Genomic DNA, 24,517 nt, shown 5'->3' on the forward strand with positions numbered 1-24,517 from the left:
CTGACTGACAGTTGGCTGATGGGGGAAAAGAGATCCTTGGTCAAATACAATGAAAATGCTTAATAAAACAAGCTAAGCATCACTAAACGATTATGTAAAAATTTCACAATATAACATTGCATATGTGAAAAGAGTTTTTTCCTGTTTTCCAGTGTCCAGTTTTTCTGTTTCCAATGGATAAGGAATTCATTCACCAGTTTAAGAAACAATAATAGTAATTATAGTAGAATGATATGCATTATTTTACAGAGAAAATATTTATATCTTTTATCTAAGCAATTATTATTAAATATATAATGAGTTAAAAAGGGCTTCCCTGGTGGCTCAGTGGTAAAGAATCTGCCTGCCAATACAGAAGCAGAAGGGCAACCCTGGGTCAGGAAGATCCCCTGGAGAAGGAAATGGCAACCCACTCCAACAGTCTTGCTTCAGAAATTCCATGGGTAGAAGAGTCTGGTGAGCTACAGTCCCCAAATGGTCAGACAGAACTAATCGAATAAACAACAGCAAGTGAATTAAAACTATGAAATACAGCTTTAAAATATTTAGAAGGGCTATTATTTGGTGTTTGACATAATATGTACAACTCCAAATTAACTAATCCATCACAGTTAGACAAAAAAAAAGTATGTGTAATTTGTCTCATAGAAGTCGCTGAGTATAATATCATAGAGTTATAAATTATTTTTAAATAATATATATATCCTTCATAATCCAAAAATTCAAGTAACTTTGTTGTTGTCTGGTCTCTAAGTCATGTCTGACTCTTTGCTATCCCATTGACTGCAGTACATCAGGCTCCTCTGTCCTCCAGAATCTCCCAGAGTTCACCCAAATTCATTTCCATTGAGTCGGTGATGCTCTCTATCCCATCCTCTGCTGCCCATTTCTCCTTTTGTTTTCATCTTCCCCAGCATCAGGGTCATTTCCAATGAGTCTACTTTGACATTAGATGGCCAAAGTGTTGGAGTGTCAGTTTCAGCATCAGTCCTTCCAAAGAATATTCAGGGTTGATTTCCTTTAAGATTGACTGGTTTGATCTCCTTGCTGTCCAAGGAACTCTCAACAGTCTTTTCCAGAACCACAATTCAAAAGTATCAATTCTTTAATGTTCAGCCTCTTTTGTGGTCCAAACCTCACATCCATACAAGGCTACTGAAGAAAACTAGCTTTGACTATAGTGGCCTTTGTCAGCAAAGTGATGTCTCTGCATTTTAATACATTGTCGAGGTTTGTCAAAGTTTTTATTCCAAGGAGGAAGCATCTTTTAATTACATGACTATAGTCAACATCCGCAGCCATTTAGGAGCCCAAGAAAATTAAATCTGTCTTTGCTTCCACTTTTTCCCCTTTTATTTGCTATGAAGTGATCAGACCAGATGCCATGATCTTAGTTTTCTGAATGTTGAATTTTAAGCCACTCTCCTCTTTCACCCTCCTCGCCTCTTTCACCCTCATCAAAAGGCTCTTTGGTTCTTCATTTTCTGCTATTAGAGTGCTATCATCTATATATCTGAGGTTTTTTATACTCTTCTGACAATCATGATTCCAACTTGTGATGCATCCAGCCTGACATTTCATATGCTATGCTCTTCAATATAAGTTAAATAAACAGGGTGACTATATAAATCCTTGTCATACTCCTTTCTCAGTTTGAAATCAGTCAGTTGTTTCATGACTGATTCTAACAGTTGTTTCTTTACCTACATACACGTTTCTCATGAGACAGGTTAGGTGGTCTGGTATTCCCACCTTTTAAAGAATTTTCCACAGTATGATGTGATCCACACCGTCAAATGCTGTAGTGTAGTCAATGAAACAGATGATTTTCTGGAATTCTCTTGCTTTCTTTATGATCCAATGAATGTTGGCAGTTTAATCTCTTATTCCTCTGTCTTTTCAAAAACCAGCTTGTACATTTGGAAGTTCTCTGTTCATGTTCTGCTGAAGCCTAGCTTGAAGAATTTTGAACTTAACCTTTCTAGCTTGTGAAATGAGTGCAAATGTACAGTGGCTTGAACATTCTTTGACATTCTTCTTCTCCGGGATTGTAATGAAAGTGATTTTTCCAGGCCTCTGGCCACTGCTGAGTTTTCCAAATTTACTGACATATTGAGTGAAACACTTTAACATCATCATCTTTTAGGATTTTCAATAACTCAGCTAGAATTCCATCACTTCCACCAGTTTTATTGATAGTAACGCTTCCTAAGGCTCACTTGACTTCACATTCCAGGGTGTCTGTCTCTAGGTGAGTGACCACACTATTTTGGTTATCTGGGTCATTGGGATCTTTTTTGTACAATTCTTCTATGTATTCTTGCCAGCTCTTCTTAATCTCTTCTGCTTCTGTTAGGTCCTAAATATTTCTATCTTTTTTCATGTCCATCCTTGCATGAAATCTTCCCTTGATATCTTTAATTTTCTTGAAGAGATTTTCAGTCTTTCCCATTCTGTAGTTTTCATCTATTTCTTTGCATTGCTCATTTGAGAAGGTCTTCTTATTTCTCCTTACTATTCTCTGGAACTCTTCATTCAGTCATCCAACTGAATGGATATCTTTCCCTTTTCTCCTTTTCACTTCCCTTGTTTTCTCAGCTATTTGTAAAGACTCCTTAGACAACCACTTTGCCTTCTTGTATTTCTTTCTCTTTGGGATGGTTCTGATCACTACCTCTTCTCCAATGTTATGAACTTCCACCCATACTTCTTTATGCATTCTGTCTACCAGATCTAACTCCTTGAATCTACTTATCACCTCCACTGTATAATCATAAGGGATATGATTTAAGTCATACATGAATGGCTTAATGGTTTTCCCTACTTTCTTTAATTTAAGCCTGAAATTTGCTTCCCTGGTAGCTCAGAGGGTAAAGCGTCTGCTTGCAATGCAGGAAACCCAGGTTCAATCCCTGGGTCTGGAAGGTCCCCTGGAGAAGGAAATAGCAACTGACTTCAGTATTCTTACCTGGAGAATCCCATGGACGTAAGAGCCTGGTAGACTACAGTCCATGGGATTAAAAGAGTCAGACACAACTGAACGACTTCACTTTCTTTCTTTCTTTCTTTTCAATAAAAAGCTCATGATATGAGCCACAGTTAGCTCCAGGTCTTGTTTTATCTGAATGTATAGAGCTTCTCCGTCTTCTGCTGCAAAGGATATAGTCAATCTGATTTCAACATTGACCATCTGGTGACGTACATGTGTAGAGTTGTTTCTTGTGTTGTGGAAAATGGTGTTTGCTATGACCAATGAGTTCTCTTGATAAAAATCTGCTAGCCTTTGACCTGCTTCATTTTGTACTCCAAGGTCAAACTTGGCTGTTACTCCAGGTATCTCTTGACTCTTACTTTTGCATCATTTCAATCTCATTTATGAAATGGACTTTTTTTTTTGAGGAGGGGTGCGTTAGGTCTAGAAGGTCATATAGGTCTTCATAGAGCCATTCAGCTTCAGCTTCCTCAGCATTAGTTGTTCAGTATAGATTTGGATTGTTGTGATGTTGAATGATTTGCCTTGGAAACAAACTGAGATCATTCTGTTGTTTTTTAGATTGCATTGAATTACTGATTTCAGACACTTTAGTTGACTGTGAGTATTACTGTATTTTTGATAAGGGATTCTTGCCCACAGTGGGCGATTTAGTGTTCACCTGATTTAAATTTGCTGTCCCCATTCACTTTAGTTCACTGATTCCTAAGATTCTGATGTTCACTCTTGCCTTGACCATGTCCAGTTTATCTTGATTCATGGACCTAATATTCTAGATTCCTATGCAACATTGTTATTTACAACATGGGACTTTATTTTCACCACCAGACACATCCATAACTGAGCATTTTTTCTGCTTTGGACCAGCTACTTAATTTTTCTGGCACTGTTAGTAATTGCCTTCCACACATCCTAATAGTGCATTGGACACTTTCCAACCTGAGAGGGCTCATCTTCCGGTGTCATATCTTTTCCCTTTTCATACTATTTATGGGGTTCTCACAGCAAGAATATTGGAGTGGGCTGCCATTCGCTTCTCCAGTGGACCATGTCTTATAAGAACTCTTCTCTATGACCCAACCATCTTGGATGCCCCTGAAAGGTTTGTCTCACAGTTCATTGAGATACACAAGCCCCTTTGCCATGATAAGGCTGGTATCTACGAAGGGGATCAAGTAACTTACCAATACTTAAGTACTAATACATTAAATGTTAGGTTAGGACCCTGGGTTATAAAGAAAAAATATATATTTTAAAACCTAAGTATAATAAATATGCTTTATTAAATAAAAGAAAATTTCATTTCTCTCATAGCAGGATCTCCCAAACCAAAAGGAAAAACTGATAGACCATATAGTTTTTCATTAGAAGATATCTTTTTCAGAAAAAAAAGTGATGTTCATATGACTGTTTTTGAACAGCTCTTTCATGAAGACTAACCATTACAAGTAAGCAAAGTTACTGCTTCAAGTTAAATAAATTAAGTCTTCAAGCACAGTTTGGTTAATATTGTCATTTCTCAGAAAATGACTTTTAACTTCTTTCAAGAAACACTATGTGGCATTTCTGTTTTGCTAAAAGTATAAAATAAGGATATTTTGTATTGGTGATTGAAGGGAAGATCAGTGCTAGGATGTTACTTTGCAGGGAATAGTAATAATCTAAAAATTATGCAAAGAAAAGCCTAAATAATATTAATTTGATGCCCTATGAAGTACTGCATCATTATTTATAGTAAATAGTTATTGTGGGATGTTTTCCAATCATCAGACCTATTACACCTTGATTTCTTTTAGATAGCATTGCTTCCTGGTGGACAAAATGCCCTCAAAATTAATCATCCTGAAACCAAAATAAATGACCCATTGAATGAGATGATTTATGAATATCCTTCAGAAAACTAGAGAATGTATGCAAAATGGAGGGGGAAAGGTAATGTGTTTGGCGTAATATAAACTGAGTGATTTTTGGCGTAAATGAGAAACACAATCAGATACATTTTGAAGCTTCTCTTGGTTGATGAGAACAGCATCAATAGGTAAAGACGGATGTTTGTCTTCCTGCTGTTGTGACAGGAGAACATGCATCAGGATCATCTAAAATTGGTTGAAGTACAGGGAGCACTTGTGCACTATTGGTGAGAATGCAGATTGGTTCAGCCATTATGGAAAAGGTACCTCAAAAAATTAAAAATGGAATTACAATATGATCCAGCAATTCTACTTCTGGGCATTACTCAAAAGAAATGAAAATAAGATATTAAAAGCATATGTACTCTTACGTTTATTGCAGCGTTATTCATAATAGCCAAGATATGGAAGTAATCTAAATCTAAACTTTGAGCTATATGATGAATAAATCCTTGGAATCTAATATGTAGCATACTGACTAAAGTTAATAACACTATCATATATTGAAAGTTGCAAAGATGGTAAGTCTTAATTATTCTCACCATGAGACCTACAACAAATTGTAATTATGAGAAGTGAAAGATGTACCAACAATTAAAAAATAAATTACATCTTTAAGTTTAAAAAGAGATCATCTAAAATTGGACCAAGTTGTTTAAATGAATATTTTGTTTAAGAATGCAGGATGAATATTCATTCTGAGGGAAAAGTCACTACTTACATTGAAATCTTTACCACTAAAAAGTTATGTAAGAGGATGGTTTGAGGCATCATTTGTATTACTTGTAGGGAGTATATTTCCAGTAATTCATTTTTCTTCTATAGAGTTACACATTAGAACTTGTTATATGTTTGAAAGTTTGTCAAAATACCAATTACTATTTTATGTTTATAATAACGTCCAGAATTTGCATCTTTGTATTATCATTTTTGTTTCCAAACTCACTCACTTTAACGTGAAAACTCACAAAATATCACCCACATAGAGATGTGATCACTGTTTTTAATAGTGAAAGATCTATTTCTATAGAGCAAATTTCAGCTAATGAAATCAGAAATTATCCCAATGTGTTCACTATAATTAGAAATTGCATTTTATTGATTCATTATTCAGCAATCAATTTGTATTTGTATTGTTAAGTTATATGTAAAATGAAGTGAACTAAAATATTTGAAGTGCTTATATTACTAAAGAGTTGCTAATCAATCATATACTATTAAGTTCTGCATATATGACATTGATATATTGCTGCAAGATAACCAATAATTACTCATGAGGATACACTTTGCCTCCAATTAATTTCAAAAGTGCATTTAAGAAAACAAATACATTACAAATAAAATTGATCTGATATAATGCAATAGCGATAGCATAGTGAGTGTGACAGTCACTCAGTTGCGTTTGACTCTTTGCAACTCTATGGACTGTAGCTTGCCAGGCTTCTTTGTCCATGTGTCAGGGAATGTCTGATGGGAGGGTTCCTACGTGCTGTCTCTCATGAGTCCTTTGTCCCTCTTCAAGCGGAACAGCACGCTGCTCCCAGGGCCTGAGGCCATTGTGTGAGGCAGGCTTGGGTCTCCTTTAGTAAACATTCTCTTTAGGACAAAGCTGCTTAGTCTTGCTCCCCTTTCTTCAAATACGGATTGTCTCCTGACCTTGTGACTAATATCACCCCTTGTTCCCTTGGTAACGGTTGCTGTACGTTTGGTTTTCTGATCTCTATCATTCCCGAAAGAAGTTTCTTGTACCACAGCCTATATATACTCATAGGAAAATCATGAAAGCACCTTTGCTCCATCAGAGCTTAGGTCCCCAGGTCTTTTTTGTTTCTCTCTCTCTCTCTCTCTCTCTCTCTCTTTCTGGCTGATTCTCTGGAGTGTGGAGACCCGTCGTGCTCACTTTCCTGCCCGGGCTTCTAAGACCCCCTTGAGAGGGCGCCTGGTGCCTTTGTGAGCAATGCAAGTCCTGTGTCAAGGGCTTTATTGGTCCTCTGTGTAAACCAGGGAATATCAGCCTCTTTCTCTCTTTTACTTTCTTATCGTCAACTCCGTACCACCAGGTTCCAGTCCATTAAAGGACCCCAACATCCATGGAATTCTCCAGGCAAGAATGCTGGAGTGGATTGTGTAAAAGAACTGTATTTCTTCACATTCTTTTACAACATTTACTTTTTTTTAAGAATTATTGTCAGAGGAACACCTGTCTGGCATTTATACAGCATTGTCATTTGCCAAAAACAAAGAAATAAATAAATCTATCCATCTTTCTGTTGACAATTTTAGAGGTGAGTTTTCCTGTCTTTTGGTACTTGGATTTTCTAAGGATTGTAACTATTGATTATGATTGGCAAACCCCACAGTTTTCATAAATAGCTACAAATCATTATTTCTCTCAGCGACATCTTTCTAAATTGAATATCAAAGAGCCTAGTGTTCAGTATGTATCATATTGTAATCCATTAGAAATATAGTGACTCTGAACTTCAGGTAATGGTAAGAATATCCGTTTCAGGTATTACTAATTGTGCTGGCTACATTTTGTTTCCTGAACATAAAGAAATGCAACAATTAGACAAAAGGATCTCATAAAGGGCTCATGTATATAAATTATCACCTTACAATTTTACATGATATTTTCATTTGTTAATGTAATATATTCAATGGCCTTTATGAATAAAGATTTGAAGATCAATCTGTCCATACTCATTGTTCCTGACAAGCTACCTGAACTTAAAGAAGTTAGCTGATCTCAGGAACTCTGTGAGATTATTCTAATGAAGGATATTTGGATATTAAGGAAATGTAAATTAAGAATTTAGAATTTCAAATTCATAACAGTGCTCCTTAGGCTCATTGAGAAATATATTCCTGTCTACTTCAGATTATATATTAGATAATTTTTAGTGTTTCCAGTTGCTAATTTTGTGATGTGGGAAATAAAGGAGAATTTGAACTCATGAGTGTTTAAAAATAAGTAGACAATAGTTTGTATGTGCATTTATGTGGCATCATTCTTTAATGGCATTTATTGCCCCAAATACACTCTTTTAATCAAATCAAGTATGGTCTAGACATAATGTTTTCTGTTATTGCTCAATAGTGAAGAAGGTATGTACCATAGGAGGAGGAATTGTGCAGCTTACATTTTTGATATACACAAATGTATATGACATAATATTTGCCATACAGAACCTATTTAGAATCATAGACTTTTGCAGGATATGTCTTTTAATAGTACAATGACATTGTTCAATGTTCTTATAGAAGTATAAGCCTTAGCGTTTCAGACATGTAAAAGATTTTTTATGTCACATGTTATGTTATGGTGATATTTACCATAGAAGAGGAATTACCTCTGGAGGGTTTAAGCCACTAGTATTTAGTGAGCAAGTTGGCATAATTCTTACATATGTCCCTTAAAATAGCACTGCTACATTTGCCATTTTCTATTTTTTTCTTAAACTTACAAAGTACTGAGCAGTTTTTATATAAATTAGCAGTGGGAAAAATATATGCACCATGACATTAAAGAAAATAATATATGAATAGAAAAATCCATAGATATCAAATTTATGAACATGAAAAAAAATGAGAATAACAGCATGCTAAATTTACCTACTGTGCAATTGGAGATTGGCTAAACAAACTATGATCCCTTTTAATAGAATAAGAATGATAATATTGATCTGAATTACTTTAAATGTGATTCTCAAAATGCAGACATATTTGGATGCTAATAATTACAAATAATGTGTTTGAGGATTAAAATAAGATAATATATGTAAAAAGCTCAGCACAATGTCTGACATCTGTTAGACACAACAAAAGAGAGATATTAATACTATAGCCTATAAGTGATTATTAGGTAATTTAATTTAGTCCTCATTGCCCCCAAATGTTTAGTCTCAACAAAATATAACTAGCCATGAAAAGAGAACATGCTTTATTTTTAACACTTCTGAATGGGAAGAGCCAAGAATATTCACATAAGAAGAGAGGAGGGAACATCTATGATAAATACAATTGGATCACATTGGGGAATGGACAAACATTCTTTTATTGACAGAAGAGAGTGAAGCCAGTACTGAGGAGCATGCCACAGCATAACCACACACAACTGTCCACAGAGATTATGTCCTTCTGACGGCAGTAAAACTTCACACCATTTTGGAAAGGTAAAAACTCTGTGAAGTTGACAGAGTTTCTAAGCTGTTTGTAAAGCATGGTTGATTTAAAATTTCCTCAACTATTAAAATACTCCCCTGAGAAATACTGGCAGATTGATTTGTTGTGATCTTTATAGAAAATATTACTTCTGGATCATATTTACAAAATTCTCATTGGGTTTTAACGCATAATGTGCTGTATTTTAACTCAGCTTTTAAGTCACTGAAGAACAATGTGAAAAATCATTTCCTGAAAAGTTTTGATCATTCTTTCAAACCCGTGGGACTCTTTATTTCCCTGCTATATTCTTTAATATAGCTGTAAGGAAGGAACCCTTAAACAACTGGAAACCTCAAAATTGTGTACTCAATAGATTAGTCTTTGTCTCATTTAACAATAGACTATATACAGAGGAAAATTGAGAATCCGTACTCACTATTGAACAAAGACACATCTTGTCAGCTGAATTTCATTGAAATATAATTCTAGAGTTTGAAAATATAGATTAATATGACTTTCCAAAATAATATTAGAATAAGAGCATGTGAATGTCAAATAATCAATTAAAGATAGAATTGTAAGTTTCCAAACATTTCAATATATGTATACACAGAAGAAATAGGAATTTCTTTTCATTGGATTTTCATAGCTATGTGAATTAATGTAATTTCAGGTCACTGATATCAGGTTGGGACTGGTGTTTCAAGTATTAATAGGCACCAAATGCAAGGAATTAAAAGATTAAAGACTGCATACATTATTGGCAATGTAATAAACACATTCCAGCAAATAAGATTAGTCAGGAAGTCCAGAGAATTACTAGTTGAGAAGTGTTCACTAAGATCATATGAGGCCATAGTCCTCATTTCAAGTATTAGTGACCAAGAAAGGTACAATATTTGATTTTCAGAATTCTGTTATCTAATAATGGGTAAGACATTGCTTTTGTGACTCAATATTTTTCTTCTTAATATTGATTTTAAAATATTTTAAATGACCATTCATAAGTTCCAGTAAGATAATATGGTAAGGTGATTCCCATAACTCTTCAAGAAAAAATGTAGAGTTCCTCTAAGTAGAGCTAGACAGCAAGTCTTGATGTAACCATATATCTCTGATTTATTTTACTTACAATTTGATAGTCTAACAGACATTATGTGAAGATTCTGAGCCATGTGTCAGCCAATAACAATGACAGAAGTGACAAGCATCATCTTGAAATTTTTATTACATTGTAGAAGAAAACATGTTCCCAGAAAATAGTTGAAAAAGCATAATTTCTTCTACTTCAGATGATTTAATTTATGTACTCCAAGGCAATAAAGCATCAAAAGGAAAACTATACTGAATTTATTTTAACTATAATGGAATTATAAATATGATTTAAGGTTAATCTGAAACACTAGACCCCTTTATAAGAAAAGATGTGCAGTCAATATGCTTAAAATGCATGCATCACTCAAATGAACATCACATAGCACCTCTTGGAATAGAAATTTCCTTTTGCAACACAAAGTGCAAAACTTTGAGTTAATATGAGTATTTTGAGGATAAATAAATATAATGAATTCATGTATAAAAAAACAAGACATAGTTAAGTTTGCTGAAAAAGAACACAGTTTGGGAATCCCTGGAAGGGTTGTCTTACCTAATTCATTTGAACAAAATAAACATAGCAAACATTTTAAAAGTATGTCTTTTCATATTTTTCTATAATATAAGCACACAGATGACCAAACAAGAAAAACATTATGAAAATTAGTTGTGAGAAAATGAGCAGAGGAGATTATATTTGGACTTAAGTAAGCAAAATTGGTAACATCAATCTAGCCACCCTCAAAAATGTAACTATCCTTTTATCATTTCAGGAACACATGTAATCTTTGTAACTTCTCCACAGTTATATTTTTTTAAGTTATTTTCGTAAAACTCCAAAAGCTCTAAAAAAATACTTTCCTGTGCAAAAAGGATGGAATAAAGCATGACAGTTGTCAACAGGCACATGAAAAGTTGCACAAAACTGCTAATAATTAAAGAAACACAAATTAAAGCTACAGTGACCTTACACCAATCCGAAGAACAAACATTAAAAAGTCTACAAATAACAAATGTTTCCAGGGTGTGGAGGAAAGAGAAACTTCCTATATGGTTGGTGGGAATGTAAGCTGGTGCAGTCACTGTGGAAAACACTATGGAGGTCAAAAAAATACAAATAAAGTTGCTCTATGATCCAGCAATCCTACTGCTGGGCATGGAGCATCATAATTCAGTGATACATGCACCCCTATGTTAATAGCACTATTTGCAATTGCCAAGATACGGAAACAACCTAAATGTACGTAGACAGATGAGTGGATCAAGAATATATATAACAAATATATATACTCAGCCATAAAATGAATGAAATAAAGTTAAGTCATTATTTGCCAAAACATGGATGGACCTAGAGATTATCATGCTAGGTGAAGTAAGATAGAGAAAGACAAATACCATAGGATATCACTTATATGTGGAATCTAAAATATGACACAAAATATATCTACAAAACCGAAACAGACTTGTGGCTACCAAGACAAAGATGGGTGGGTGGAGGGATAAATTAGGAGTTTGGGATTAGCTGACTATCCCAAACTGTAAACAAAATAGATAAACAACAGGGTCCTACAGTGTGCCACAGGGAACCATATTCAATATCCTGTGATAAACTGTGATATATGGAAAAAAATGAAAAAGAATGTACACACACACACATATATATGAAATCACTGTGCAGCAGTGATTAGCACAATATTGTAAATTAACTATACTTCAATAAAGTAAATAAATAAATAAACACAGAGCACTTGTGTTTTGCTCCATTATCAGATTTGGGACTACTACACTTTGGGGAAGGAATAAGTGGTCAAGGATGACCACAACATAAAATAAGAATGGACAAGCAAGAAGGATTAAACCTGGAAAAATCTGTGAAATTTCTATCATTACAATCAGTAGAAGCACACAGTAATGGAAACTTTTTGATGACAATTACACGGTACTTAGAATAATATTATCTCAATACATTTCAAATAAGATTCTCTTTATGGGGTAAAGAAACTTCCTATGTCAGACTAAGATAGACTACACCATACAAAAAGTTATCACCAACTTCTAATATATAAATATATATTTTCTTGCTCTTTCAGAGAAGATAAAGTGAGATGGCAGTGACTAAATATTTGGTTCTCCACAAAGCATAGTTTTAAAAGGGTCATCTCCTAAATTATAGATGTGACAGAATACCTACTCTTATGGACAATGGTTGGTGGAGGAATTAAATGAAAACATCTCAGGCAATGAACAGAAAGCTGTGTTGAATTTTCCAAAAACACTGTATGAAGAAAGGAAACCTTGACAAACTTCAATTGCCTTGGAGAGTTCCCAAAGCATTCACAATGACTTTAAAATCACGTTGAAAATTTTGAAGTTTTATTGTTTTTCTCATTTCAATTATGTTTTCAAGGTAACATCAATTTTTTTCTTTTATACTTACTCAATTGTATAAAACTATGATCTTAATATTATCATGACTTACCTTTGATTCTTGAACGTTCTTGACTTTTTTCCTGCTGGAAATAAAACAAAAATAGTTCAAAGTTTGTAAGCATTTTATCAACAGTGTGATATAAAGTTTCACTTTAACTAAAGTCTTATCAAAATATTTTACTGTACATATACCCAGGAGTCATTGTAACACAATTCTCACTTTAAAAACACATGTCAAATCTCTTATCAGAGCAGTAATCATTCTTAGTGTACATAAATGTTTCTAAGAAACCAATACATTGCACAAATGACTTTATAAATAAATACTTAATGAATAATAAATACATTGTTGTGTCTCTAAAATGTCTGGTCCATTTTATTTAATCCCAACAGATAATAAATCATATCTTCAGAATTTGTTTTTAGTGTCTTCATGTTAATTCTATGTTTTTGGTGAGGAAAAAGTTTAATGGCAAGCAGTGGAGAACTCACTAAAACACACACACACACACACACACACACACACACACACACACACACACACACACACACACCCAAAAGATATTTCAAATGTCTTTCCTTCAGTTTAGCTTAAAATTGTTCCCTATCTTGCTTCTCTGAGGCTAAAGTTGACAACAGTTCTATTATTTATTCAAAGCTGCTTCAGTCAGACCAGCCTTTCAATTTGACATACTCCTTATAGTTACCAGGCAACCCCAGAATTTGTTTGCTTTCGAGTTTTTAAGTAGAAATTGTGAACTCTATAACTTCTCGATTAATACTCAACCACAGTTCACTCTGCTTAAAGCTTTCAGGTTCTCAAAATAAAAATAATTTTGAAATATGTTTCTAACTAAAAGTCACACACAGATATGCAGAAATATATGAATGTCAACAAATTTTGATAGCATTTATAAACATAGTAGAAATATGAAAAGTTATTTTGCTGTAAATATTCATCCCAGAGTCAGATTGAGAATAAAAATGCATATTGACAGGCTAAACATTCCCTATATTAAGATCACACTTGTGTCCCCAGACCTAGTTCTTTATCTAGGTCTGGTTTTATAAATGCTGATGATAAGCCAGGTCTGATTCATATGATGAATTTTGTGTGGGAAGTGTCTGTGACTCTAGGTATCTGATCAACCTTGAGAAATGGTAGCACAGCTAGTGTGATAACATTTGAAGATAACCATTGCTAGTGTGTAAATGAATTGTAAAATTTTTAAAAAATGCATTCTTGATGTATATTCATTGAAACATGCTAACCAAATGTATGATTCTAATGTTTTGTATTCTAAATCTCTTATCTTAGCCCATCCAGACTTTGTGTTTAAATTCTGAACTGTACTGTTAATTATTTTTTAATTATGATGTACTTTTAACTTAGAGTATATGTTGCTCATTTAAACTAAAATTCTAATACAAATTATATATACTTATAAATAAATAATACATACTTTAAAAGTACATTTTTATTTCATAACTATAGGACAAGTTGATGTAAATTTTCCGAATGGTTACTAATGAAAAAGAAATCTGTTTCTCTCCTTCTATTTTGACACTTTTTCATTCATTTCATCACTTATTCTTTTAGCAAATGTGTATTGATCATTTTTATGTGCCAGACACTGCTCTAAGTGATAAATGATGAACAAAACAAACCAAAATATGTCCTCCTGAACCATGAGTATTACATAGATGGCAATAAGTTCTATTAGCAAAAGATATACCATACAAGGTGTAGTTTGGATTGACTACAATTTCATAGAGGTCTACAATGATAAATAATTTTGAATAAAATTTTGAGGGGAATGAGAGGATGATCCAAGCATATATCTGGGGAAAACATGTTTTGAGAGAGAAAAACAATTGCAAACTCCCTGTGATACAGCAGGTCTTGACACTGTCAAAGATACCAGGGAAACATGTGTAACTGGACAGGCTGAATAAGAAGAATTTAATACAAAGTTCAGTCAAGAAAATAAGAGTTGTAGACAGACTAGCACTGAGGGCATTGGTTAGTGCTTTTGTTTTTGTACTGAGAGAGCTGAAAAACACATTGAGATTTTCTTCTCAGAGGAATAACACCATGTGAATTACATTTAAACAGACTCATTTTGCCTACAGAGAATAGTTTGAACAAGGATAGGACAAAATTAGAGGGACCAATAGAGAGGGTATTGCAGGAATCCTGAGGGGAGGTGATGGCTCAGAATGGTGTGGTACCAGTGGAGTTGCAAAACTAGTTAAAACTAAAAAGGGTTGTGGATAGAATAAGTGTTGATGTGAGACACAGAACTGATGAGGATGGTCTCAAGGGTCTGAGCCACTAGAAGAATGGCGGTATCTCTAACATAAGGAAGATGGACAAGTCAGAAGCACTTTTATCCTTTTTGGCTTGCCTTCTCCTGCTGTCCCGGTCTGCATTTTTCTCTTGTCCGGCTGCTCCTTTTCTGTCTGTTTACTGATTCTTTCATGTCCCCTCAGTTTTTAACTACTAATTTCCTAGATATTGAATCCTTATCTTTCTTCTGTATATCTTATTCCTTTCCTCACCTTACCTAGTCTTCTGGTTTTAAGTGCCATATTTTTCCTGAAGACTCTCAAATTTGTATCTCTAGCTAATCCTTAGCATTGAATTTCAGATTCAAATATTCAGCTTTATTTTTGACATCTCTACATGAATATCTAATAACAGCCCACTTATCATGTCTAAAATTAAACTTTTGATCTTCCCTTATGTCTTTGATCATCTTTCTCATCTTCTTCATCTCTTCATCCTTCTAGTTGTTTAGACACTTAAAATAATGCTGTTTCTTAAGAGCAAAAACCCTGAAATTTTATGGGTTTGATATTCAACTCTGATTTTATTTTGAATATCACTCTGATGATGCAAAGTAGGATGATAGTCAAAGTGTCTGGAATTCAGGGGAGATATTTCAGCAAGATGTATATATTTATAAATCACCAGTCTATGTATTAAGTCATCATTCAGAGAATATATAAGAGTTGAATTAAAAAAAGAGTTGAATAATATAGAACTGAATATTGTAAACAATTCAAGAAATAAATAAAGTCAAATCAGGCAGCTATTTTGACAATATCCACCAGATGAACTGACATAGGTGAAAACATTGACTTCAAAAGAAACACATTCTTGACTTGGAAGTACATTTTAAGTTATTCAAGGAAGGAGATGATGATTGACAAGTATATGAAGGGGTAAAAGTAGAATGGAAGAAATGTAATAAGGAAAGAAAAGTCCAGGATGTCTGTAGCTGAAGAATGAAGGGAAATCCATAGAGGCATTGTGTTTGTTTTTGCTCTTTTGTCTTTTGTTTTATTTTTGTATATTTATAATATATTATTTATATCAGTGAGAATTGACAATGTTTAAATGATGGGAGGTAAAGAGTAGAAACAGAAGATTAAAACAAAAGGAAGAGATGATTAGACTAACTTTACAAGGCTGCTAAGAGGGTAGATGTGATAGAAAACATAAGTGGGGGAAAATTTTAGTTAGAAAGACAACTAGTTCCTCTAATATAACCAGTGGGCACAGGAAGACATGGTTATAGATGCAAGTATGAAGGTTTGGTATAGAAAGCAAACATCCTCAATTTATGATGATTTATTTTCTTTATGTAGCTGAAGGAAAGTCCACTGAGTGGTGAAAGAGGATGGTTTGTCAGAAATTTGAAGAGAGATTAGATTTTAAATGCACTTTTTTTTAATGAGACTAGTTGAGTAAAACAGTTTTGGTTTCTGAAGTTCTAGCTGATTTTTGGCATCAAAAATATACAGTGATACTGATTTAAGATGTTTCAACTGCAATCAGATAAGCTCAATACTCACTGACATTGCATTTTATTTATTATTTCCATGAATACCAATTCTCTATTTTGCACAATTCTATATAATTATACTGATAAATTGCCGGTAAAATATCCTTAAATAGTCTACAAATGGGAAATTTGTAAGAAGTCTAAATTTATAGAAGATAAATTACTAATTAATTTGAACTAGGAATAATAGGAACAGACTTGTAATGTAGGAGGATTAAAAGGATAGCCTATAGATTATTTATTCTTAAACTTGTATTAGAACTCTGTCAGTGTATATATATATATATGTGTGTGTGTGTGTGTGTGTGTCTGTGTGCAGAAATATATATATACATATATATACTTTAGCATTTTCAAGGTAATAACTGTTCCAATTTTTTTTATGATGAAAATATCGCATTGTTCACTTGGCAATGCATATTTTTCACAGTTTTATTTCACAAACTATTAATTCAGATTTTAAATGCTAATTTTTAAATGTGGAACTGTTGAGAAGAATACTGTAGCTAGTTAATTATGCAATGAGAGGTCAGAAATATTTGTTATTCTTTCTTCATGATACATTTGAGAAACATTCTGACATTATGAAAATTTAGGTCTTATACATAATAGCAGAAATGCCATTCTCTTGGTATAACTGAATTGTAATATTCTTCCAAAAGATTTTCTGCCAATGTGATCTTATTTTAAAATAAGAAATATATATTTGGCGATGTATCAAAGCTAAATAATAGCAAACGATTCATGTATTACTTTGTTCCACATCATTTCCTGGAAGAAACCCAAAGTGCTATCTTTCATTTATAAATAGACTCCATGAAATTCAGCTCAGTGGTGGAAATGGGCAAATAGACCCTTGCAGACAGTGTGTTAAAGATTAGAAAAGACAATCTGGGTGGAAGTAAGGATTCAGAATTAATACATGATTGAAAGATACAATTTCTTCAATATTAAACAAAATACAACATAATGAGTGGAACATAGCTAAGCCAGTGTAAAATTTTCAAGCTGGAAACGAGTTTTCAAGCTGTAATTTTTCAAATGAGATATGGTGGTCCTAAAATATCTAGTAAAACTGAAGTATAGCCGAATAACATCAACACACAATAATAAGCAGAATGTTATAACTCTAGAAGACATCTGGAAGATATATGTCTACATATCTTCTATATATCTATATAGGTATATATCTAGATACCTAAAAGATATATCTATATATCTAGAAGGCATAATTAGGAATGTTTCCTTTCTAGTGTTTGAATTTTGGTATGACTATCTGATGATGCTTATACCCTAAATAATGTCTTATGATCAAACACTAAAACTATATATCTGACCACAACATCTTCCAACACAATTTATCCAATTTCTCCCTTTTTGTTGTGAATCACATGCCCTCTGGGAAGAGAAGAAACCATGGTGAAAACATCAAGTTCATCATAAAAGCATTGAGTTATAATCATTGGACTATCAATAAATGGTCTTCACCTTCCATATTAGAAAGCTTAAAACACTTTAAGGAAAAGTTGTGAACACTATATAGGTTATACCCATGGATAATCTTTTTTAAAATTTGTATATGTATGATACTAGATTAATGAGATTACTTATGCATCCTTTGATCAGTATCAGGACTCCCACAGGCTTCTCTGCACATAGAGGTATATAAGAATGAGACAAGTGCAGGTAGAAGTGAATTGGTTCCTTATGAAAGCATACCAATTATCTCTCTGAGTTTGAGATCCTGTACTAAATCTTTCATTGGATATACATGATGATAACCAGTGTATAACCACATGATAGAAGTAGGACTCAGCAAGAGTGTAAAAGACAAGCATCTCCTCTTTTCATCACTTCAAGAATGATAAAGAAAAGTTTTCTAATTTGCTTTTGTTTTTTCTCAGCCCCACATGACTCAGTTCGCATTTGGTTATTATATGAAAATTTATGGTGGGGCTTCCCTGGTGATCCAGTGTCTATGACTCTGATCTCCTAATGCAAGGGTTCAATCCCTTGTCAGGGAACTAGAGCCTGCATGCCACAACTAAGAACTGGTGCAATCTAATTAAATAAATATTTTTTAAAAAAGAAAGCCTATGGTAAGTCCATGCTACCTATATCATTAACATAATAATATTAGAAAATTGTTTTCTTCTTAAGTTGAATGGATGGCATAGATTGAGAGGTGATAAACTTCACCTATTAAAGGTAAGAAGGTTAAGACTCCATGTTTCTACTGGAGAGGGTGCAGCTTCCACCCTTGGTTGGAGAACTAAGATGTCACTTGCAGGGGGCACACCCCACTCCCAAATAGTAATAAAATAAAGTTTGGAGGAAGCAAATGCATTTTTATTTATTTATTTTTCTTTGCCTATAGCTTGTAATGAAGTACACACTCAAATTGTGCTTAGGTTGATCATGTGCTAAGAAAAAAAAATCTGACATGAAATTTAAGAAAATTCAAATGTATAGAAGAGTTTTACTGATATATTGAATAAACTTCATAATGAATCAACTAAACTCAAAATTAAAAAGTAACAAAAGGTAAAACAATGTCTGTAGTGTTCAAAAGTGATGCGTTCTAGGTGAAGTAATTTAGCTCCCAGTTCCTCTGATCCACACTTACTCTTGAAGTAATTAATGTCATCATTCACAAAAGGGGACTTTATGTGTATATACAGTAGTGCTATAGAAGCTCAGACAAATGTATGCAAATTTAAAATCACGGCCAAATAGATCCCAATTGTGAAAACAGTCAAGAGATGTCAATATAAATGTTCATGGCAAACATATACAAAGATTTATTAATGGTTGAAGCCTGGCTAATATAAATTCTTTCTCAGAACTCTTGCCTTCTCTTTGATATAAACAATAATTGCCTCCCAGACAAATGCAACCAACACAATTTGTGAGTTGATAATTTGCAGTAGAGTACTGATGTTCAACACATATTTATTTAACATTTTGATGTGCTAAGTGGTAAAAATATAAAAAATTAAATGTTCTCAAAAACATTCATTAGAGCTATTCAATAATATGGATTGTAAATTCAAGGAGACTGGGAATAGGAGACCATTTCAGTGGAGTCAGCCCACTGCAATTTTGTAACAAATCTCTGCTATGTACTTATGATGCATGCATACCCATGAACACACAAGCTCCCTCCCCAAGGCCTTCAGTACACACATATGCACAACACATACACATGCACAAACATATGTACATACTTTTCCTCAAACATATTTTCTTGATGGCAATTTAATTTTAAAATGTCTGGAAAATAAGAGATACCAGCAATCATAGAGCAGTGCATCTGGTTTCCTAAATCTTAGGTTTATCAGTGTAATTTTAATAAGTTGTGATGGTGAATTTTCAGCCTTACTAAGTTTAATCACAATCTTCCTATCTTTTATTTGAGATCATTCCTGTTGGAATTTGCATCGTGTTTCTATTTAATATTGCCTCTTCAACAAGCTTCAATTCCTGAGCATTGTATCTAAAACTGTACCTCCATTACTAAACATCTGATTTTTTAACTTTTTGTTCATTACTCACAGAAGTTATCACTTTCTATGATGATAAAAGGATTTGTTTGCACATGATGTGTTCCATTTACTGGAATCTATGTTACTCATGACTTAACTGGAATATACACAGTGTCTAGAATAGTATCTGCAAATGGCACCATCGCTAATACAGTGCCTGAATTCTAGAATTTAACATCCCATTGGAGGGCCAGGCAAAATCCAAAAAGCATGTGAAATAAAATGTGACGTTCAATAATGGAACTATATATAAAATCTAGAGGGCATGGTTAAGGGACTAATGCATTCTCTCTTAGGCTGGTGAATGGACACTTTGTGAATGTGGAGAGCTGAGGAATATACAGAGAAGATGAGGTTTTAATAAAAAATAGCTGAGCTCTACAGTGAAATGAAAGGGAGGATTTTCCGTAGTAGATATAGCACAAATAAAGTTAAGGATTTATAAGACTGCATGGTAGGACTGCAAAACTACAGACTGTGGTAGGGTAGAGTTGGGATGGTGAACATTAAATAGAGTTGGGCAACTAATAAGTTTCAGCTCTTTATCAAGTGAAAGTAATTTTCTTAATTTTTAAAAGAAATATCAGATATATTAACAGTCTAGCATAGATTAACATACACAAAATTTGATTAAAATATTTGCTATTATATATATATATATATATATTTATCTCTTGTAGACAAAGATGGGGATCTAGCTCTATTTAAACATTCAAAATACAATCTGTAAAAGCTATAGAATGTCAATCTACAGGTGCTTCTCTTTTGACTTTATATGTTGGTGTGACATTAATTCCAAAGTCAAAATTGTCATTGCTTCTTATTATAGATTCATACTACACTTTAATGAAGAAAAGATAAAGAGAAGTTAATGCATAATGGATTAATGAATAGTTTCAATGTTACTTCATATTCTGAAGTCCATAAGTTTAGAAATTTTATTAACATGATGGAAATTTATTTGTATTTATATTTAAAATGAAATCAATGATTATTGTGATAAATATATAATGAATTACATTCTTGCATTGTGTAATTATATACATCAGAAAAACTTTCTATTTGATTATTTGTATGTGTGTGCTCAATTTAAGTATATAAGGTATGAATAAACAATCACTACATATAGATGTCAAATATAATCCATAACAATTTGCCCAAAGTGTCATAAAGGACATCTTTGGTTGATTGACTTATAAAAGATACAAGCAAACTAGATATTCAAAGATAAGTATTTAACTAAGTGAATTACAAGTATTCAGGGCAGGAAAAGTAGCATGTGGGAATTAGGAATTAGGTAATGAGATGTTTTAGATAGGAAACAGCACAAAGACTCATAAGTGCAGCAGTCAGTTAAAATAATCAAAAGGAAATTTTTATGCACTAAAAAGACTATACATGCTACGAATATATATGAAATTTCCTTTATACATTAAAGTACAAGATTATCCATTCAGTTTACAATGAATAAAGATCTGAGAATATTAAGAAAATTCTAGAGGAAAGAAAATACTCTATTATCTAACCTAAAATGATAAGTCTATAGACAATTATTAGAGTATCATTGTTTTATACCATTAGACTTGATTAAGATATGGAGGAAAAATTAATATATGTTCATAGGTCACTTTTTTTGAAGATATACATTTGAAATAGAAAACAAACCAAAATTAATTTTGATAGTATTAATTATATACAGTAGACAACAGCCCATTGTGAATCATATCCACAGCAAATTTGGAAACATTTTAAAGATCCATATTATTTATTTTATTCTAAAAAGAAATTAGTGGAAATTGAATTTTTAATTGATAAAACATATTCAAATGGTTTTTGGGTGCATTATTTAACCTACATGCAGAGAACATCATGAGAAACGCTAGCCTGGAAGAAGCACAAGCTGGAATCAAGATTGCCAGGAGAAATATCAATAACCTCGGATATGCAGATGACACCACCCTTATGGCAGAAAGTGAAGAAGAACTAAAGAGCCTCTTAATGAATGTGAATGAGGAGAGTGAAAAAGTTGGCTTACAGCTCAACATCCGAAAACTAAGATCATGGCATCCGGTCCCATCACTTCATGAGAAATAGATGGGGAAACAGTGGAAACAGTGGCTGACTTTATTTTCTGGGCTCCAAAATCACTACAGATGGTGACTGTAGCCATGAGATTAAAAGATGCTTACTCCTTGGAAGGAAAGTTATGACCAACCTAGACAGCATATTAAAAAGCAGAGACATGATTTTGCCTACAAAGGTCTGTCTAGTCAAGGCTATGGTTTTTCCAGTGGTCATGTATGGATGTGAGTGTTGGACTATAAAGAAAGCCGAGCACCAAAGAATTGATGCTGTTGAACTGTGGTGTTGGAGAAGACTCTTGAGAGTCCCTTGGACTGCAAGGAGATCCAGCCAGTCCATCCTAAGGGAGATCAGTCCTGGGTGTTCATTGGAAGGACTGATGTTGAAGCTGAAACTCCAATACTTTGACCACCTGATGCCAACAGTTGACTTATTGGAAAAGATCCTGATGCTGGGTAAGATTGAGGGCAGGAGGAGAAAGGGATGATAGAGGATGAGAAGGTTGGATGGTATCATTGACTCAGTGGACATGGGTTTGGATGGATTCTGGGAGTTGGTGATGGACAGGGAGGCCTGGCATGCTGCGGTTCATGGGGTCTCAAAGAGTCGGACACGACTGAGTGACTGAACTGAACTATCTATTTATCTTATTTTTGTGTAAATAAATTTGAGAAGTGATTGAAAAGTATTCATCTCTTTACATTCCATTTTAATAAGGTATTGACATACCAAGCTATTCATTCTTTAAATATAGACTTATTTTGAATCTATATTACCGGCCTCATGCTTTCCGATAGGGATTAACTACAGATAGCAATCAAATTCTGATCTCAAAAGTTGACATTCTCTTTGGAGAGTATGGTAACTCTTATTACAAAACAATCATAAAACATTTACAAGATAATGTGTTAAAAAGAAAGGATGGGTTCAGTTTTCTATGCAAAGAGAGGGTTCTTTGTGAAAGTGCTGCTTGAGCTGAGACTTAAAGGATGGCAAAATAATTTTCCAGGAAAAAGATCATAAAACTGTGTAAAGACACAGAATTGAAAACTATTTAATTCTTTTGGAAGAACTGTGAATAATTAATCATAACTTAACTCTATATTTCTTTAAACATGAGGAATGTATAAAAATATATTCAAGGGAGATTTTCCTTATGTTCAGAGGGAAATTTATGCCCTCTTAATATAGCTGAACTTATCTGATAAAGAGTCATAGGAATTACATTAAATAAACACATCAATTATAACACTACAACAGTTTTTACAGTGTGTTTTTGGAGTGTGAGCAATAATGACGATTTTCCTAACATAAATCATTAGTTAAATGACTTGGAATAAACAGAAATATAAATCACTAATTAATGATTTTGACTTAGAAATTAGTGAAGTTGATTTAAATTGAAGACATTTGGATTTGGATTAGTAATTTATTGTCTATAAAAGGCTCATAACAGTAAATGTTATAGGAATCTAATGATTTGATTTTTTAAATTTCCAGTGATCTGGAATATAGTGTTTTTAGTTATATAGCAATAAAACTTACAAAGACTGCCAATAAATGGCATTTATTATTGAGAACATAATTGTCAATAAATCGTATTCTGCAATGAAGAAACTGCAAACACTTATAGTCAGGATGCAGGTAAATCAAAACTAAGATAAGATACTCTGGGTGCAGGCATCCAAGAAACTTGATGGGGAAGATAAGCACAAGGGAGTCAGAAACTTGGAGACTAAGCATCAGCATATTCATTGCCCTCTCATTAGGCAGAGAGATTGGTTCTAAGTGTCAATGGAAAGAAGGTTGAGGTTTGAGGAATACATACAGAAGAAGAGGAAGAGAAAGAATACGGAGAGGAGGAGAAGGGGGAGGAGGAAAAGAAGGAGGAGAGATTAAAGCACTCATATCAGTCTAAGTGGCAAGCAATTTTTAAGTTCTTTACATATTTCATCTCATTTGAACTGAGCAAAAGTCATCTCTAGCTTCTCCTACTTGCGTTCTCAACCGGTGGGTTCATGACGTTCTCTAGGGGTGATGACCATGACATGTACAAAACTATTTTCAAGCAAATGTGATTACACGAGACTGGAGCCCGGATCAGGAGTTAAACTTCCATTATAAAAAAACAAGCTGCCCAGCTGGGATCTCCCTAGAATTGGTAGAAGAATATTTGATACGATTTTCATTAATGCTTAGACAGATAGGTAGTAGCGGTTGTTATAATATCAACTTAATTTTCAGCAAAAAGTGACACCTATGGCATTATGTTTACAATTTTTTTTCAACTTTATTGAGGAATAACTGATGAAAATAATTGTATATATTTAAGTTATACAGGGATTCCCAGGTGGTATTAGTGGTGAAAGAACCCACCTGCCAATGCAGGAGATGTAAGAGACACAAGTTGGATCCCTGGGTCAGGAAGATCCCCAGAAAGAGATC

At 33.5% G+C, this 24,517-nt stretch overlaps 1 protein-coding gene and 1 pseudogene across 3 annotated transcripts in view; one reads left to right on the plus strand and one right to left on the minus strand.

Moving 5' to 3' along the window:
- Window positions 1–24,517, minus strand: part of FSTL5 (follistatin like 5) — an 825,152-nt gene that overhangs the window by 721,253 nt on the left and 79,382 nt on the right. For 2 of the 3 annotated variants that reach the window (XM_065904790.1, XM_065904789.1), the window contains exon 2: window positions 12,644–12,674. In XM_065904790.1, the coding sequence (XP_065760862.1) occupies window positions 12,644–12,674 (31 nt within the window). Of the gene's footprint in view, window positions 1–12,643; window positions 12,678–24,517 lie in introns of all 3 variants that reach the window. The other variant, XM_065904788.1, reaches the window with a different exon arrangement.
- Window positions 13,567–13,680, plus strand: LOC136146193 (small nucleolar RNA SNORA72; annotated as a pseudogene).

The sequence above is a fragment of the Muntiacus reevesi genome, chromosome 13, assembly GCF_963930625.1.
Source record: "Muntiacus reevesi chromosome 13, mMunRee1.1, whole genome shotgun sequence".
NCBI classification, from domain to species: domain Eukaryota; kingdom Metazoa; phylum Chordata; class Mammalia; order Artiodactyla; family Cervidae; genus Muntiacus; species Muntiacus reevesi.